The 17,475-nt window shown below is 42.2% G+C and overlaps 1 protein-coding gene across 1 annotated transcript; it reads left to right on the top strand.

Annotated features, from left to right (window-relative positions):
* The first annotated feature begins 8,648 nt into the window (after nucleotides 1-8,648).
* LOC137258645 (uncharacterized PPE family protein PPE21-like) lies at nucleotides 8,649-9,464 on the top strand. Its single transcript, XM_067796676.1, has one exon. The coding sequence runs from the start codon at nucleotides 8,649-8,651 to the stop codon at nucleotides 9,462-9,464; it is 816 nt and encodes a 271-aa protein (XP_067652777.1).
* Nucleotides 9,465-17,475: the final 8,011 nt, after the last annotated feature.

The following is a 17,475-nucleotide window of genomic DNA, read 5'->3' as shown; positions in this document are numbered from 1 at the left end:
CAAAATACCATCTTAGGCATGACCATGAAATGTATTGTTACGGGAAACAACACCTGTGTATACTCAGAGGCAAAGGTCATTGTGACCTAAGAAAAAAAACAATGAAAGACAATAAACAATATTTATTGTCCTGGGTGGAATGTTATCGTGTGGGAAGAACAGCGGCTGACTCCACGGTAACGAGGACGTGATGAGCTCTCCTGGCGCGTGCTGAGTGAGTGAGAGTGAGAGCCAGAATTAAAGAGGCTTCACACATTGTTCCCATGTGGGGAATCATACCCGTTTGACGCATTAACTGCTAGGCAATCCCCACCGCCCTTTTATTATTCTCCCGTTGAGATAGAGATAGATAATTTAAAGTTGAATGGAATAGGTCCATTTACACTTTGCCCATCACAAAGGTTTTCAAATTTGCTAAAAGTTTTGAAAGTATTAAAACTACCAGAAGCTTTAATATAGCAAGAAGGACATTCTGAACACCAACCTGAGCGATTTTCCGTGAACACAACTGTCCAATCAAGGAGATATCAATATTGAGAGATGTAAGTGATTCGATCATCGCCTTACGTTGATTGACATACTTTTTGGCAATGCAATAAATAATGGGCCACATTATCTAGCTGATGACACACTGTTCGGAGAAATATCTTTATTAATAACATTTTGTTAGGCACCAAGACGAAGTCTGGTTAATGTCACCTCTTCTCTACGGTCGCCTCTGGATAATTTTGACTTCGTTAGAAAAGGCTCGATGCCATAGAGATGGCGTCCTTTTAAGGATGAGGAGAAGCTCTCTTGCCATCTCGTCTGAGCACAGAACCTACCGATGGTGCATAATTCTGCAGGAGGGGGCAATATGGACTCATCCTGTTCCGATCCATCAAAGTTTAATGCAGTTTTTGTCAATCTATCAGCCTTCTCATTTCCAAATATCTCAACATGAGTAGGTATCCGTGAAAAAAATCAACGTCTGAAAGATCTTTACTTCAGTTATTAAAGAGATCTTGCCTTGCTGAGGAGGAACCTGTCCGAATTGCTTGTAAAGCACAGGCAGAATCACTGAACATGACCGCTGATACAGATCTCAAAAAATGAATCCAAAACAAAATACATGTACTGATAATTGATCAGCTAATTTCAGAGAAATTTCGCTTAGACCAGTAGCTATGAAGATACCTGCACCAACATAAACGGACACTGGGCACTTAGGATCCATCAGTATAATCTGCTTAGCATTTGCCCACTATAGACCTCGGATATGTTCCTCAGCAAGAGCTTTTACAAGAGGTTTACATGCTTGTTTCGGCGAAAGAGAGGCGGCGTTCAGGAGTACTGTTACGCACAAGCAAGATAAACGGATGGAAGTTCAAGCGACCACTGTGGCCTCTTAGGCAGAACACTGACATGGCAACATCACGCGCTTGATGATGCAAGGCGGTTCTGTGACAAAGATCCCATGAGGACCCATACCGTCTTTCCAAGGATCGAGAAAACACTCAACACAATCTCCCAAAGCAGCTGACGTCGGGTGTTTCATCAAAAAAGATTTCAGCATGTATCTAACTTCTAACAGTTCACGTCTGAGATCTAAAGGCAGTTCACCCGACTCAGAGCCTCAACAAAGGTAGTTGCAAATGTTCCAAGACCGATTCAGGGAGCTTTTTGACTGACCAACATCAAGATCCATAATCTTGACAGCCGAAATCAAGTAGTAATCTAATGGGGGCACGATATAACAGCAATACACACTTCCTGTCTGCACCCCATTTGGTACTTGAAATACTTCTCAGAAGGTTCAAGACTTTAGTGCATTTCTGAATCAACTGATCTGCATGAGGTTTCCAGTAAGCCTCTAACGCTCCCGTGGAGGATACTGCAGTGTAATAATTTTGCGGCAATATTACACTAGTGTAATGACGTCATAACGCTTCACGCTACTAGACCTTGGTCCAGATTTCCGAAACTCTCATAGCGCTAGGACAGTCGTAAGTGCCATACATTGACTATCTCCGCGCTAAGAGAGCTTCTAAAATGTAGGCACTCGCTTGACTCGCGGAAAACTGAGAGTCACCACACTGTCCTATAGTCTCCACTGTTTCTCTCAGTTTATGTTGGAGAGTAATAAACAGAATACTAAACTCGCTTCCGTGAAATACCACTTTTGTGAAAGCCGTGAAAGATTTAGTATCAAACTCGCTTTCGCTCTCTTGATACCAATTCATTAACTCCTTTAATAAAAATGATATTACACGGAAGGTCGTTTAGTATCCTTGATATATTTCTATTTCCGCTGTTCGAGCTGACGTGGTCTTCACGAGACTAGAGAATCACGTGACTCCACTCGATCCCGTTAGTCGCCTCATTTTATGGCAAACATGGGTGACTTGAGGCCTATTCTACCCTCGACCTTCAAGGGTCCTTGTCTTTCAAGATAGGCTTTGGTAATGACATCGTTTGTCTGTCGTATTAAGCTGCAGTCAGCTTTAGTCTAGGTATATGACGGCAGTCAGTATATAACTGATCCTGGACCAGAAAATCCAGTGACCAACACCATGAGCATCAGCATCGATCGATCGATGTACTCAACTGGGATACCACTACATGTGTCAACCAAGTCATCGAGTCTCACCACCCAGCAGCGTTAGTTGCCTTTTACGATTGTTATTGATTAAGTGATAGTCATTATTGGGTCACAATGTTGAGAGTTTTAAGTGATAGTCATTATTGGGTCACAGTGTTGAGAGTTTTGAGGTATAGTTATTATGGGTATAAGTATGTGTTTTTGACCGTTGGTAAACACGACCCCCGATCGCGAAGCTTCGATACCCCGCTGGAATACTCAAGAATCAGTGAATGTGTGTATTATATAAGGCTGTGAATATTATTATTCACACGGGAAAACTGGACAAAATTTTACCAATATTTTATTACGGTACTATGTGTTATTGAAAACTGGAAATTTACAGACCAGCTGACCACATTCCTCAATGTTAAACCTGTCAAGGGTCACAGTGATAACGAGTATCAGACTTAATCCGTGACCAGTATCTCTTAAGCTAACAGAACCAAGATGCAATGCATGTATCTGTCTCTATGGCTGTTTGTAGTTCACGCTGGTCAAATCACGTTCGTGCCACGTATACCTTCGTGACTTACCTGAGACTGACCATCGATACCTTGGTCCATCTATATGACGGCATTATCGTAAGTTTATCTCTAAACATGATTATCTGCGATAGCTGGAATACGTATATAGTACGGATGGCAATCACAAATCAGAGGGTGGCTGTCTAGTAAATGTTATCTATTGTATTACGATGCGAATACTATGCTGTTTTGTAACTATGTACTATGTAGACTGCAAAAACGCCTTCTGGCTTGATGTGTAGAGTATTTAACAAGGACATTGCGTTGTATACGTTTGAATGTGTGTCGTGATTAATGTAGAATGTATAACGAATATACGTACGATGTTCATGTTCTTTGAAATCGTATTGATCACTATAATAACTCTACCCATACTATTATCGAATGATTATGTAACAAAAGATTCTGTGACTGCGGGTAATAAACTCCCTGTTTGTTTTACTCAGGTGTTGTGTGTGGCTTGGTATAGTCATACCTCTTGCCAAGCGGTCCAATTCCCCAAACTAGCGATTTAATATTATATAAGGCTGGTTGTTGACACAGACACACGCTGACTTACACTCAGAGTAATACAGAAGTTGTGTCATCATTCGCCCTTTCGACATCTTTGTCTGATTATCAACATTTACCTACATCCAAGACTGACCGATCGCGGTGAAAGATTTAGTAGAAATGTTTCTCACTGAAAACCGAGACTTTGGTGAGCTGATATTAAATTTGTGACCCATTACTTTAGATTTGACTCAGTTGCATAAAACTAGAAACCTCTATTGTGAATCTTTGTATGTTGCTCATTGTTCAATACATAATACTGGATATCTTAGACCTGTCAGTGTTTTATTTTGACGGTTCATAGGGAATTTCTTTTACCTTTTGTCATGGCAAATAATTAACCGTAACACGATGAACACAATATGCTGAAGATCAATTCTAACCCGGATGTTCATGGGTCAGAAAAGGTATCTAATGTCTGAGCAGGTTTCACGAGGACATGGAAGGACGTCACAGATATTGCATTATTTCCTCCTGGGCGTGGGGCTCCTCTCACCAAACAACCTTTATTAAGGTTAGCCTTAACTTACCTTACCTTATTGACTTACGTTCACCTTAGTGCTTAGTGAATGGAGGTCCTGTTTAATGCAAACCAATGATTGATCACGTGACTCGGAAAATATCACGTGATGGACAGATTGACAAATGTGGCAATAGTAATTTCAACTTTCAGTATCCTAAAAAAGCAATTGACTTAGCTTTGTAAATGAAACAAAGACCATAGTCACAATGATAGTTTGATTTTCAAAAGTTTTGAAGTTGACTATTCCTGCGAAAGAGGCCTGTTTGTGACAGAAACTATCCTTTAGCTGGATTTCCAAGATGCTAATATACTGAGTTTCTATAATATGAACAGGTTTTAGTAAAACATTTGGTTAGTTTGTATCAGACGATGACATGCACACAAACATCTTCAAGCTGTATCCTGTATCATGTGTCCTGTATCCAGTATCCTGTGAGTGGTCGTCACTCAACTGTGGCATCCTAGAAGGGACGTTGTCGCTATGTCGCATTGTCGGACTACGGATAAACAATAAAAAATATTCAGAGATGAACAATGCGACAAATGGGGAAAATGTAGCGTTGTCGACTTTTGAATTAGTTTTGACGCCTTTTGCTTGTTCTTTCATGAGGGCGACAACGCGACGATGTCCCTTCTGGAACTCCATACTCAACAATATTCAAGTACAAGTGCCCACAAAGAACGCAAAACAGGCTAATTACGCTCTTCTGGCTGAATTGCTTATTATCGTGAACAAACTGATAATCACACTGATTGATTAATTCCCATAATTCGCTAATACTAATGAGTTGTCTTAGTGCGTGGAATAGCAGCATATGTGTTTATAGCAGTCACCATGGTAACCAACTTTGTACAATAAACACTGTGCCGATAATGGTTGAAAGTCTGTGTTTTCACCCGTATCTTCGACGTCATTTGATAACAGCAGCCGAGGGTCTTGTGATTGAAGTAGGCTTATGATGGTGTCGTTTTAACATCTTGAATCTATTTACGGATGTATGAAGACTCTTCCTTAAGACAATCATTACCATCTGCGGTAATGGCGTGTTTAAACAACAGCCGAGGTGGATCATGTTAAACAGCAGCCGCAAGCATATACTGATGAAATGAGAACAAGCGGGGATGGATTACAACGGCGGTCAATAACTTGGCCAAACTACCAGACTTATACTTTAATCAACAGATTTTACAGATTTTAAAAATCAAATTATGTTCATAATGTAGAATAAAAGGATGTCTTTACCACAAATCAAGAAATATTCTTGACGTGCATGGGCTATATCAGATAAATGAGACAAAACTCTGGTAACTGACCTAGACAATCCCAAGGTGACAGAGCTACCCAATACATTCGGTGACCGGACTAGAAAATATCGCGATGTCTGAGCTAGACAATACCGTGGTGACTGAGCCAGACAATATCGTGGGGACTGACCTAGACAATATCACGATGACTACATTACTCAATACCGTAGTGTCTGGACTAGACAATACCGTAGTGACTGAACTAGACAATACCGTGGTGACTGGACTACACAATATCGTAGTGACTGACAATACCGTGTGGACCAGTACCGTGGCAATTGGACCAAATAATACCGCGGTGACTGTACTAGACAATACTACACTTTTCATCTCATAATTATATTCTTTTCTATTCATATTTCAAATTCAACAGTTTTACAAACAAGGCTGAAAGCACATGTGATGAAGTACGACTTCATCTGACGGACTGTGCAATCAATGGCAGTAGTCGCACATTTTGTCACCGTTAATTTCACGTGCCATTTGCCAGCGCTGGTGTCATCTCACCACTACATCAATACCAATGTAATAGGGTCTAATCCAAGGCAAACAACTTTTTTATGAAACTTTGCTGATACGTGCATCGTTCTTTGAAAAGCCGCGCCTAACCATTGTCCATTGCTATTTCGTAAACAGACAGCGATGCACGTTCTTACAAACTGTTTGACAGTGACTGGATTGCCGGGTTTGTTTGGAGATAACGGCACATGGCAGGACAAAGGTAAGCGTGTTCCAGTGATGCACGCCTTCATTATCTAGACAATCAGGCGACAAGATGTCCACTCTTTGATGTCGCCGCTCACCAATCAGCGTGATTGATCTGCGTGATGAACTGTACAGCTGGGTCAGATGGCATTGAATTGCTGTACAAGAGGTGAGAACTGAAAGCACAGTCAAACGTGTAAAGACCCTGGCTTTGACATGCAAAAATATGACGTTAATAAGATTCTTCCCCTACTTCACGTGTGTGCGTGCGCGCGCGCGCATTTGTGTGTGGTGTGTGTACATCTGAAGTGCATGGCGTGTGAATCTGCATAAATGGTAGATAGATAACAAATGTATTATTGCCTGTGCTGAATGTATGAAGAGTATTGCAGCTGAAGTGAGAGGAGTGAGTGAGTGAATGAGTGAGTCCGGAGTAACGCCCCGATGAGTGATATTGCAATATTTTCCTCATGTGGAGCCCCAAGCTATACACACGTGTAAGACTAAGCCATACAGGGCGGTTGTTGCAGTTATTCAAATACATGCACATGACGATGTAGCAATGAATGGGAGATTTACAGGACGTCTGTCATCTGGAACACATGCACACTCAGATCACACATAAATACACGCATGCACGCACACGCAAACCACACACGGACAGACACACATGCACACATGCACACACACGCAAACCACACACGGCCAGACATGCACACACACATGCACGCACACACACATGCACACAGAGCACATACATGAACATACTCCAAGACATACATACACACACTGAAAAATATTCGACATCCACAAATCTGGTGCGTGATACAACTCAAACCCGTGACGACCATCAGTTTCCCACCGCAAAGCATCCTATTTCAATTGATTATTTCAATGTAACGAAGATAATTAAAATCTTCTCTTATAACAGCGGTACACCTCCCCAACACTGTGTCTTGTAACTGGAATCATTTATCAATGTATTCATAATGAAGTATATTTTGAACTAACGATTTCATTACATAAAAACATTCATGGTTGATTAATATTTTCTACTGATACCCACACTAACATTTGCTCTCGTTATGTGTTAAATGCTCCCCCAACTGCGTCCCCTGCATCACGAACGCCCCTATACCTGACGTTGATTGATTCCTGGAAATAAGAGACGCCGGCCGATATTGGCGAAGTCACATGCACCTGTTGTCGGAAATGGTTCATTATCTTGTCGTGTCTCAACTGGAAACACGCGGGGGAGAAATGGATACCTTAAGGTTGTCTGGTATTAATTTATATTAACCGGGCCCCGACCTGCCATGGCCATGTATCGGGAGCATTAACGACGCGTTTCATCGGTCTATCGTCTGCATGAATCGGTTCAGCAGAGAGTTATGACTGAAATCGACCAACTAAAGCGTTTTAATGGAGGATGAAATGAACAGATTGTCATGTTGTGGGGGGTAATACAATAAATACCCCGAGCTGAGATTCGAACCGGACCACAACATGGGTAATATTACAGACTGACTCACTAACTCACTACGGCTCCTGTGGTGGTATGGTTAGAGCGGCCGCGTGGAGAGCGGAAAGTCGCGAGTTTGTTAAAGACGTTAAAATATGGTACTTGATATTCCCTGCCCGGCGCTCGGCATTGATGAATGAAAGGACTGGTCGGCTCGGAATCAGTATAATGTGTCTGAGTGGTGTATTCATACCCAACTGCGACATGGTATCTCAGTTAACTAGCACTATAAACCACCTTAGGTCCAGGCTTGTACAAGTAGCCACACATACACACGCCGCAAAAAATACACACGTACACACGCACGCGAAATGTACAACGTTAAACCTGATTTCACCCCTCAGCCAGACTAACTCGCTACCCGACTACCCAACCACCTGACCCACTTAATCCTTTCACTCACCCATTCTAATCTCGGCACCTCATCAGCACTGCTCAGCTAACATATCTTCTGGAAAATGAAGTACCTGGACTTCAATGGGTTATACCCCATTAGTGAGACATCCCATTAATGAGACACCCAATTGTAAAGTAGTGGAATAGGGTGATTAATTAAACAAACACAGTCCGTCATGGGCGGTTAATTCGGGAGAGTAGACCAATAATTCTGTTTTGAAGATTCTCAGGGAGTATGAACTTAAGAAACTGTAAAATACAAGTAGGGATAGTTTACTCTGAGATTGCTTAACATGCATGTTTTCATAAACGTTACATACTACACATATAAATTCACTCTAGTTTGTGAACATCTCACAGTCATGGCTGGTTTGCAACAAGTCGATGGGTTTATAGTAAGACAAGTCCATTTTGGTTACAGGCTGGGAAAGCCACATTTCCGAAACAGAGAGCCTCAACTGATGTGGCTCTCCCGGCAATAGTTACGGCTGTGTGAACATGGAATGTGGCTCTCCCGGCAATAGTTACGGCTGCGTGAACGTGGGATGTGGCTCTCCCGGCAATAGTTACGGCTGTGTGAACATGGAATGTGGCTCTCCCTGCAATAGTTACGGCTGTGTGAACGTGGGATGTGGCTCTCCCAGCAATAGTTACGGCTGTGTGAACATGGGATGTGGCTCTCCCGGCAATAGTTACGGCTGTGTGAACGTGGGATGTGGCTCTCCCGGCAATAGTTACGGCTGTGTGAACGTGGGATGTGGCTCTCCCGGCAATAGCTACGGCAGCGTGAACATGCAATGTGGCTCTCCCGGCAATAGTTACAGCAGCGTGAACGTGGGATGTGGCTCTCCCGGCAATAGTTACGGCAGCGTGAACGTGGGATGTGGCTCTCCCGGCAATAGTTACGGCTGCGTGAACGTGGGATGTGGCTCTCCCGGCAATAGTTACGGCTGTGTGAACGTGGGATGTGGCTCTCCCGGCAATAGTTACGGCTGCGTGAACGTGGGATGTGGCTCTCCCGGCAATAGTTACGGCTGTGTGAACGTGGGATGTGGCTCTCCCGGCAATAGTTACGGCTGTGTGAACGTGGGATGTGGCTCTCCCGGCAATAGTTACGGCTGCGTGAACGTGGGATGTGGCTCTCCCGGCAATAGTTACGGCAGCGTGAACGTGGGATGTGGCTCTCCCGGCAATAGTTACGGCTGCGTGAACGTGGGATGTGGCTCTCCCGGCAATAGTTACGGCAGCGTGAACATGTTCCCACTTGGAACGTGCGACCACCACGAAGCTTGCTCGTTCAAAGGAGGTCCATGAAGACATTTTTGGTTATATAACGTGGCGATTTACAGCTGCTGATGGGATATCGTGTACCGGAAATGAACAAGAGACCGAAATACACTTTGACCGGAAGTGACCTGAAGCGTGGTCCTATTCAGAAACAAACGAACGGGACCTAAATAGCATTTTTCATTACGCTGCGGGTACTACCGTCGACAAAAAAAAACACAAACGTACGATATATCTATTTTCCCACACCGCGATTTAATGACGCCATTGACGGGAACACAAGGTAAGATACGGAGTCAATTTCCGATCGGGAACACAGCAGTTTTGCTTCATTACGTATTTTGTTGTTGCTGACGTGGATGGTGACGGGGAAGGGGCATTGTTGGTCAATATCTTCTTTCTATGCGGTCAAGGACTAGACCAGCAGTAATTGTAGTAGGGTTAAAAATAGCAGAAAAAGTAGTAGTAGTAGTAGTGGTGGTGGTGGTAATAGTGGTAGTGTTATTAGTATCAGCAACAGCAGTAGTAGTAGTGGTGGTGGTGGTGGTAATAGTGGTAGTGTTATTAGTATCAGCAACAGTAGTAGTAGTAGTAGTGGTGGTGGTGGTAATAGTGGTAGTGTTATTAGTATCAGCAACAGCAGTAGTAGTAGTGGTGGTGGTGGTGGTAATAGTGGTAGTGTTATTAGTATCAGCAACAGTAGTAGTAGTAGTAGTGGTGGTGGTGGTAATAGTGGTAGTGTTATTAGTATCAGCAACAGCAGTAGTAGTAGTGGTGGTGGTGGTGGTAATAGTGGTAGTGTTATTAGTATCAGCAACAGTAGTAGTAGTAGTAGTGGTGGTGGTGGTAATAGTGGTAGTGTTATTAGTATCAGCAACAGCAGTAGTAGTAGTGGTGGTGGTGGTGGTAATAGTGGTAGTGTTATTAGTATCAGCAACAGTAGTAGTAGTAGTAGTGGTGGTGGTGGTAATAGTGGTAGTGTTATTAGTATCAGCAACAGTAGTAGTAGTAGTAGTGGTGGTGGTGGTAATAGTGGTAGTGTTATTAGTTTCAGCAACAGTAGTAGTAGTAGTAGTGGTGGTGGTGGTAATAGTGGTAGTGTTATTAGTTTCAGCAACAGCAGTAGTAGTAGTAGTGGTGGTGGTGGTAATAGTGGTAGTGTTATTAGTTTCAGCAACAGCAGTAGTAGTAGTAGTGGTGGTGGTGGTAATAGTGGTAGTGTTATTAGTATCAGCAACAGTAGTAGTAGTAGTAGTGGTGGTGGTGGTGGTAATAGTGGTAGTGTTATTAGTATCAGCAACAGCAGTAGTAGTAGTAGTGGTGGTGGTGGTAATAGTGGTAGTGTTATTAGTTTCAGCAACAGCAGTAGCAGTAGTAGTGGTGGTGGTAATAGTGGTAGTGTTATTAGTATCAGCAACAGCAGTAGTAGTAGTAGTGGTGGTGGTGGTAATAGTGGTAGTGTTGTTAGTATCAGCAACAGTAGTAGTAGCAGTAGTGGTGGTGGTGGTAATAGTGGTAGTGTTATTAGTATCAGCAACAGTAGTAGTAGTAGTGGTGGTGGTGGTAATAGTGGTAGTGTTATTAGTATCAGCAACAGCAGTAGTAGTAGTAGTGGTGGTGGTGGTAATAGTGGTAGTGTTATTAGTTTCAGCAACAGTAGTAGTAGTAGTAGTGGTGGTGGTGGTAATAGTGGTAGTGTTATTAGTATCAGCAACAGTAGTAGTAGCAGTAGTGGTGGTGGTGGTAATAGTGGTAGTGTTATTAGTTTCAGCAACAGTAGTAGTAGTAGTGGTGGTGGTGGTGGTAATAGTGGTAGTGTTATTAGTATCAGCAACAGTAGTAGTAGCAGTAGTGGTGGTGGTGGTAATAGTGGTAGTGTTATTAGTTTCAGCAACAGTAGTAGTAGTAGTGGTGGTGGTGGTGGTAATAGTGGTAGTGTTATTAGTATCAGCAACAGTAGTAGTAGCAGTAGTGGTGGTGGTGGTAATAGTGGTAGTGTTATTAGTTTCAGCAACAGTAGTAGTAGTAGTGGTGGTGGTGGTGGTAATAGTGGTAGTGTTATTAGTATCAGCAACAGTAGTAGTAGCAGTAGTGGTGGTGGTGGTAATAGTGGTAGTGTTATTAGTTTCAGCAACAGTAGTAGTCGTAGTAGTGGTGGTGGTGGTAATAGTGGTAGTGTTGTTAGTATCAGCAACAGTAGTAGTAGCAGTAGTGGTGGTGGTGGTAATAGTGGTAGTGTTATTAGTATCAGCAACAGTAGTAGTAGTAGTGGTGGTGGTGGTAATAGTGGTAGTGTTATTAGTATCAGCAACAGCAGTAGTAGTAGTAGTGGTGGTGGTGGTAATAGTGGTAGTGTTATTAGTTTCAGCAACAGTAGTAGTAGTAGTAGTGGTGGTGGTGGTAATAGTGGTAGTGTTATTAGTATCAGCAACAGTAGTAGTAGCAGTAGTGGTGGTGGTGGTAATAGTGGTAGTGTTATTAGTTTCAGCAACAGTAGTAGTAGTAGTGGTGGTGGTGGTGGTAATAGTGGTAGTGTTATTAGTATCAGCAACAGTAGTAGTAGCAGTAGTGGTGGTGGTGGTAATAGTGGTAGTGTTATTAGTTTCAGCAACAGTAGTAGTAGTAGTGGTGGTGGTGGTGGTAATAGTGGTAGTGTTATTAGTTTCAGCAACAGTAGTAGTAGTAGTGGTGGTGGTGGTGGTAATAGTGGTAGTGTTATTAGTTTCAGCAACAGTAGTAGTAGTAGTAGTGGTGGTGGTGGTAATAGTGGTAGTGTTATTAGTTTCAGCAACAGCAGTAGTAGTAGTAGTGGTGGTGGTGGTAATAGTGGTAGTGTTATTAGTATCAGCAACAGTAGTAGTAGTAGTAGTGGTGGTGGTGGTAATAGTGGTAGTGTTATTAGTATCAGCAACAGTAGTAGTAGCAGTAGTGGTGGTGGTGGTAATAGTGGTAGTGTTATTAGTATCAGCAACAGTAGTAGTAGCAGTAGTGGTGGTGGTGGTAATAGTGGTAGTGTTATTAGTTTCAGCAACAGTAGTAGTAGTAGTGGTGGTGGTGGTGGTAATAGTGGTAGTGTTATTAGTATCAGCAACAGTAGTAGTAGCAGTAGTGGTGGTGGTGGTAATAGTGGTAGTGTTATTAGTTTCAGCAACAGTAGTAGTAGTAGTGGTGGTGGTGGTGGTAATAGTGGTAGTGCTATTAGTATCAGCAACAGTAGTAGTAGTAGTAGTGGTGGTGGTGGTAATAGTAGTAGTGTTATTAGTTTCAGCAACAGCAGTAGTAGTAGTAGTGGTGGTGGTGGTAATAGTGGTAGTGTTATTAGTATCAGCAACAGTAGTAGTAGTAGTAGTGGTGGTGGTGGTAATAGTGGTAGTGTTGTTAGTATCAGCAACAGCAGTAGTCGTAGTGTGGTAGTAGTTGTAGTTGTGGTAGTAGTAGAAGTAGTAGCAGTAGTGGTGGTGGTGGTAATAGTGGTAGTGTTATTAGTTTCAGCAACAGCAGTAGTAGTAGTAGTGGTGGTGGTGGTAATAGTGGTAGTGTTATTAGTATCAGCAACAGTAGTAGTAGTAGTAGTGGTGGTGGTGGTAATAGTGGTAGTGTTGTTAGTATCAGCAACAGCAGTAGTCGTAGTGTGGTAGTAGTTGTAGTTGTGGTAGTAGTAGAAGTAGTAGTAGTAGTGGTGGTGGTGGTAATAGTGGTAGTGTTGTTAGTATCAGCAACAGCAGTAGTCGTAGTGTGGTAGTAGTTGTAGTTGTGGTAGTAGTAGAAGTAGTAGTAGTAGTGGTGGTGGTGGTAATAGTGGTAGTGTTATTAGTATCAGCAACAGTAGTAGTAATAGTAGTGGTGGTGGTGGTAATAGTGGTAGTGTTATTAGTATCAGCAACAGCAGTAGTAGTAGTAGTGGTGGTGGTGGTAATAGTGGTAGTGTTATTAGTATCAGCAACAGTAGTAGTAATAGTAGTGGTGGTGGTGGTAATAGTAGTAGTGTTATTAGTATCAGCAACAGTAGTAGTAGCAGTAGTGGTGGTGGTGGTAATAGTGGTAGTGTTATTAGTATCAGCAACAGTAGTAGTAGTAGTAGTGGTGGTGGTGGTAATAGTAGTAGTGTTATTAGTATCAGCAACAGTAGTAGTAGCAGTAGTGGTGGTGGTGGTAATAGTGGTAGTGTTATTAGTATCAGCAACAGTAGTAGTAGTAGTAGTGGTGGTGGTGGTAATAGTGGTAGTGTTATTAGTATCAGCAACAGTAGTAGTAGTAGTAGTGGTGGTGGTGGTAATAGTAGTAGTGTTATTAGTATCAGCAACAGTAGTAGTAGCAGTAGTGGTGGTGGTGGTAATAGTGGTAGTGTTATTAGTATCAGCAACAGTAGTAGTAGCAGTAGTGGTGGTGGTGGTAATAGTGGTAGTGTTATTAGTATCAGCAACAGTAGTAGTAGTAGTAGTGGTGGTGGTGGTAATAGTAGTAGTGTTATTAGTATCAGCAACAGTAGTAGTAGTAGTAGTGGTGGTGGTGGTAATAGTGGTAGTGTTATTAGTATCAGCAACAGTAGTAGTAGCAGTAGTGGTGGTGGTGGTAATAGTGGTAGTGTTATTAGTATCAGCAACAGTAGTAGTAGCAGTAGTGGTGGTGGTGGTAATAGTAGTAGTGTTATTAGTTTCAGCAACAGTAGTAGTAGTAGTAGTGGTTGTCGTGGTAATAGTGGTAGTGTTATTAGTATCAGCAAAAGTAGTAGTAGCAGTAGTGGTGGTGGTGGTAATAGTAGTAGTGTTATTAGTATCAGCAACAGCAGTAGTAGTAGTAGTGGTGGTGGTGGTAATAGTGGTAGTGTTATTAGTATCAGCAACAGTAGTAGTAGTAGTAGTGGTGGTGGTGGTAATAGTGGTAGTGTTATTAGTTTCAGCAACAGTAGTAGTAGTAGTAGTGGTGGTGGTGGTAATAGTGGTAGTGTTATTAGTATCAGCAACAGTAGTAGTAGTAGTAGTGGTGGTGGTGGTAATAGTGGTAGTGTTATTAGTATCAGCAACAGTAGTAGTAGCAGTAGTGGTGGTGGTGGTAATAGTGGTAGTGTTTTTAGTATCAGCAACAGTAGTAGTAGTAGTAGTGGTGGTGGTGGTAATAGTGGTAGTGTTATTAGTATCAGCAACAGTAGTAGTAGTAGTAGTGGTGGTGGTGGTAATAGTGGTAGTGTTATTAGTATCAGCAACAGCAGTAGTAGTAGTAGTGGTGGTGGTGGTAATAGTGGTAGTGTTATTAGTATCAGCAACAGCAGTAGTAGTAGTAGTGGTGGTGGTGGTAATAGTGGTAGTGTTATTAGTATCAGCAACAGTAGTAGTCGTAGTAGTGGTGGTGGTGGTAATAGTGGTAGTGTTATTAGTATCAGCAACAGCAGTAGTAGTAGTAGTGGTGGTGGTGGTAATAGTGGTAGTGTTATTAGTATCAGCAACAGTAGTAGTAGTAGTAGTGGTGGTGGTGGTAATAGTGGTAGTGTTATTAGTATCAGCAACAGTAGTAGTAGTAGTAGTGGTGGTGGTGGTAATAGTGGTAGTGTTATTAGTATCAGCAACAGTAGTAGTAGCAGTAGTGGTGGTGGTGGTAATAGTGGTAGTGTTTTTAGTATCAGCAACAGTAGTAGTAGTAGTAGTGGTGGTGGTGGTAATAGTGGTAGTGTTATTAGTATCAGCAACAGTAGTAGTAGTAGTAGTGGTGGTGGTGGTAATAGTGGTAGTGTTATTAGTATCAGCAACAGTAGTAGTAGCAGTAGTGGTGGTGGTGGTAATAGTGGTAGTGTTATTAGTATCAGCAACAGTAGTAGTAGTAGTAGTGGTGGTGGTGGTAATAGTGGTAGTGTTATTAGTTTCAGCAACAGCAGTAGTAGTAGTAGTGGTGGTGGTGGTAATAGTGGTAGTGTTATTAGTATCAGCAACAGTAGTAGTAGCAGTAGTGGTGGTGGTGGTAATAGTGGTAGTGTTATTAGTTTCAGCAACAGTAGTAGTAGCAGTAGTGGTGGTGGTGGTAATAGTGGTAGTGTTATTAGTTTCAGCAACAGCAGTAGTAGTAGTAGTGGTGGTGGTGGTAATAGTGGTAGTGTTATTATTATCAGCAACAGTAGTAGTAGCAGTAGTGGTGGTGGTGGTAAAAGTGGTAGTGTTATTAGTTTCAGCAACAGTAGTAGTAGCAGTAGTGGTGGTGGTGGTAATAGTGGTAGTGTTATTAGTTTCAGCAACAGCAGTAGTAGTAGTAGTGGTGGTGGTGGTAATAGTGGTAGTGTTATTAGTATCAGCAACAGTAGTAGTAGCAGTAGTGGTGGTGGTGGTAATAGTGGTAGTGTTATTAGTTTCAGCAACAGTAGTAGTAGCAGTAGTGGTGGTGGTGGTAATAGTGGTAGTGTTATTAGTTTCAGCAACAGTAGTAGTAGCAGTAGTGGTGGTGGTGGTAATAGTGGTAGTGTTATTAGTTTCAGCAACAGTAGTAGTAGCAGTAGTGGTGGTGGTGGTAATAGTGGTAGTGTTATTAGTTTCAGCAACAGTAGTAGTAGTAGTAGTGGTGGTGGTGGTAATAGTGGTAGTGTTATTAGTATCAGCAACAGCAGTAGTAGTAGTAGTGGTGGTGGTGGTAATAGTGGTAGTGTTATTAGTATCAGCAACAGTAGTAGTAGCAGTAGTGGTGGTGGTGGTAATAGTGGTAGTGTTATTAGTTTCAGCAACAGTAGTAGTAGCAGTAGTGGTGGTGGTGGTAATAGTGGTAGTGTTATTAGTATCAGCAACAGTAGTAGCAGTAGTGGTGTTGGTGGTAATAGTGGTAGTGTTATTAGTTTCAGCAACAGTAGTAGTAGTAGTAGTGGTGGTGGTGGTAATAGTGGTAGTGTTATTAGTATCAGCAACAGTAGTAGTAGCAGTAGTGGTGGTGGTGGTAATAGTGGTAGTGTTATTAGTTTCAGCAACAGCAGTAGTAGTAGTAGTGGTGGTGGTGGTAATAGTGGTAGTGTTATTAGTATCAGCAACAGTAGTAGTAGCAGTAGTGGTGGTGGTGGTAATAGTGGTAGTGTTATTAGTTTCAGCAACAGTAGTAGTAGCAGTAGTGGTGGTGGTGGTAATAGTGGTAGTGTTATTAGTTTCAGCAACAGTAGTAGTAGTAGTAGTGGTGGTGGTGGTAATAGTGGTAGTGTTATTAGTATCAGCAACAGCAGTAGTAGTAGTAGTGGTGGTGGTGGTAATAGTGGTAGTGTTATTAGTATCAGCAACAGTAGTAGTAGCAGTAGTGGTGGTGGTGGTAATAGTGGTAGTGTTATTAGTTTCAGCAACAGTAGTAGTAGCAGTAGTGGTGGTGGTGGTAATAGTGGTAGTGTTATTAGTATCAGCAACAGTAGTAGCAGTAGTGGTGGTGGTGGTAATAGTGGTAGTGTTATTAGTTTCAGCAACAGTAGTAGTAGTAGTAGTGGTGGTGGTGGTAATAGTGGTAGTGTTATTAGTATCAGCAACAGTAGTAGTAGCAGTAGTGGTGGTGGTGGTAATAGTGGTAGTGTTATTAGTTTCAGCAACAGCAGTAGTAGTAGTAGTGGTGGTGGTGGTAATAGTGGTAGTGTTATTAGTATCAGCAACAGTAGTAGTAGCAGTAGTGGTGGTGGTGGTAATAGTGGTAGTGTTATTAGTTTCAGCAACAGTAGTAGTAGCAGTAGTGGTGGTGGTGGTAATAGTGGTAGTGTTATTAGTATCAGCAACAGTAGTAGCAGTAGTGGTGGTGGTGGTAATAGTGGTAGTGTTATTAGTTTCAGCAACAGTAGTAGTAGCAGTAATGGTGGTGGTGGTAATAGTGGTAGTGTTATTAGTATCAGCAACAGTAGTAGCAGTAGTGGTGGTGGTGGTAATAGTGGTAGTGTTGTTAGTTTCAGCAACAGTAGTAGTAGCAGTAATGGTGGTGGTGGTAATAGTGGTAGTGTTATTAGTATCAGCAACAGTAGTAGCAGTAGTGGTGGTGGTGGTAATAGTGGTAGTGTTATTAGTTTCAGCAACAGTAGTAGTAGCAGTAATGGTGGTGGTGG

The sequence above is a fragment of the Haliotis asinina genome, chromosome 1, assembly GCF_037392515.1.
Source record: "Haliotis asinina isolate JCU_RB_2024 chromosome 1, JCU_Hal_asi_v2, whole genome shotgun sequence".
Lineage (NCBI taxonomy): Eukaryota > Metazoa > Mollusca > Gastropoda > Lepetellida > Haliotidae > Haliotis > Haliotis asinina.
This window is presented reverse-complemented; position numbering and strand designations above follow the sequence as displayed.

Excerpts from the sequence above, each read along its gene's own strand:
- LOC137258645 (XM_067796676.1), top strand. The coding sequence starts at position 8,649 with ATGGAATGTGGCTCTCCCGGCAATAGTTACGGCTGCGTGAACGTGGGA.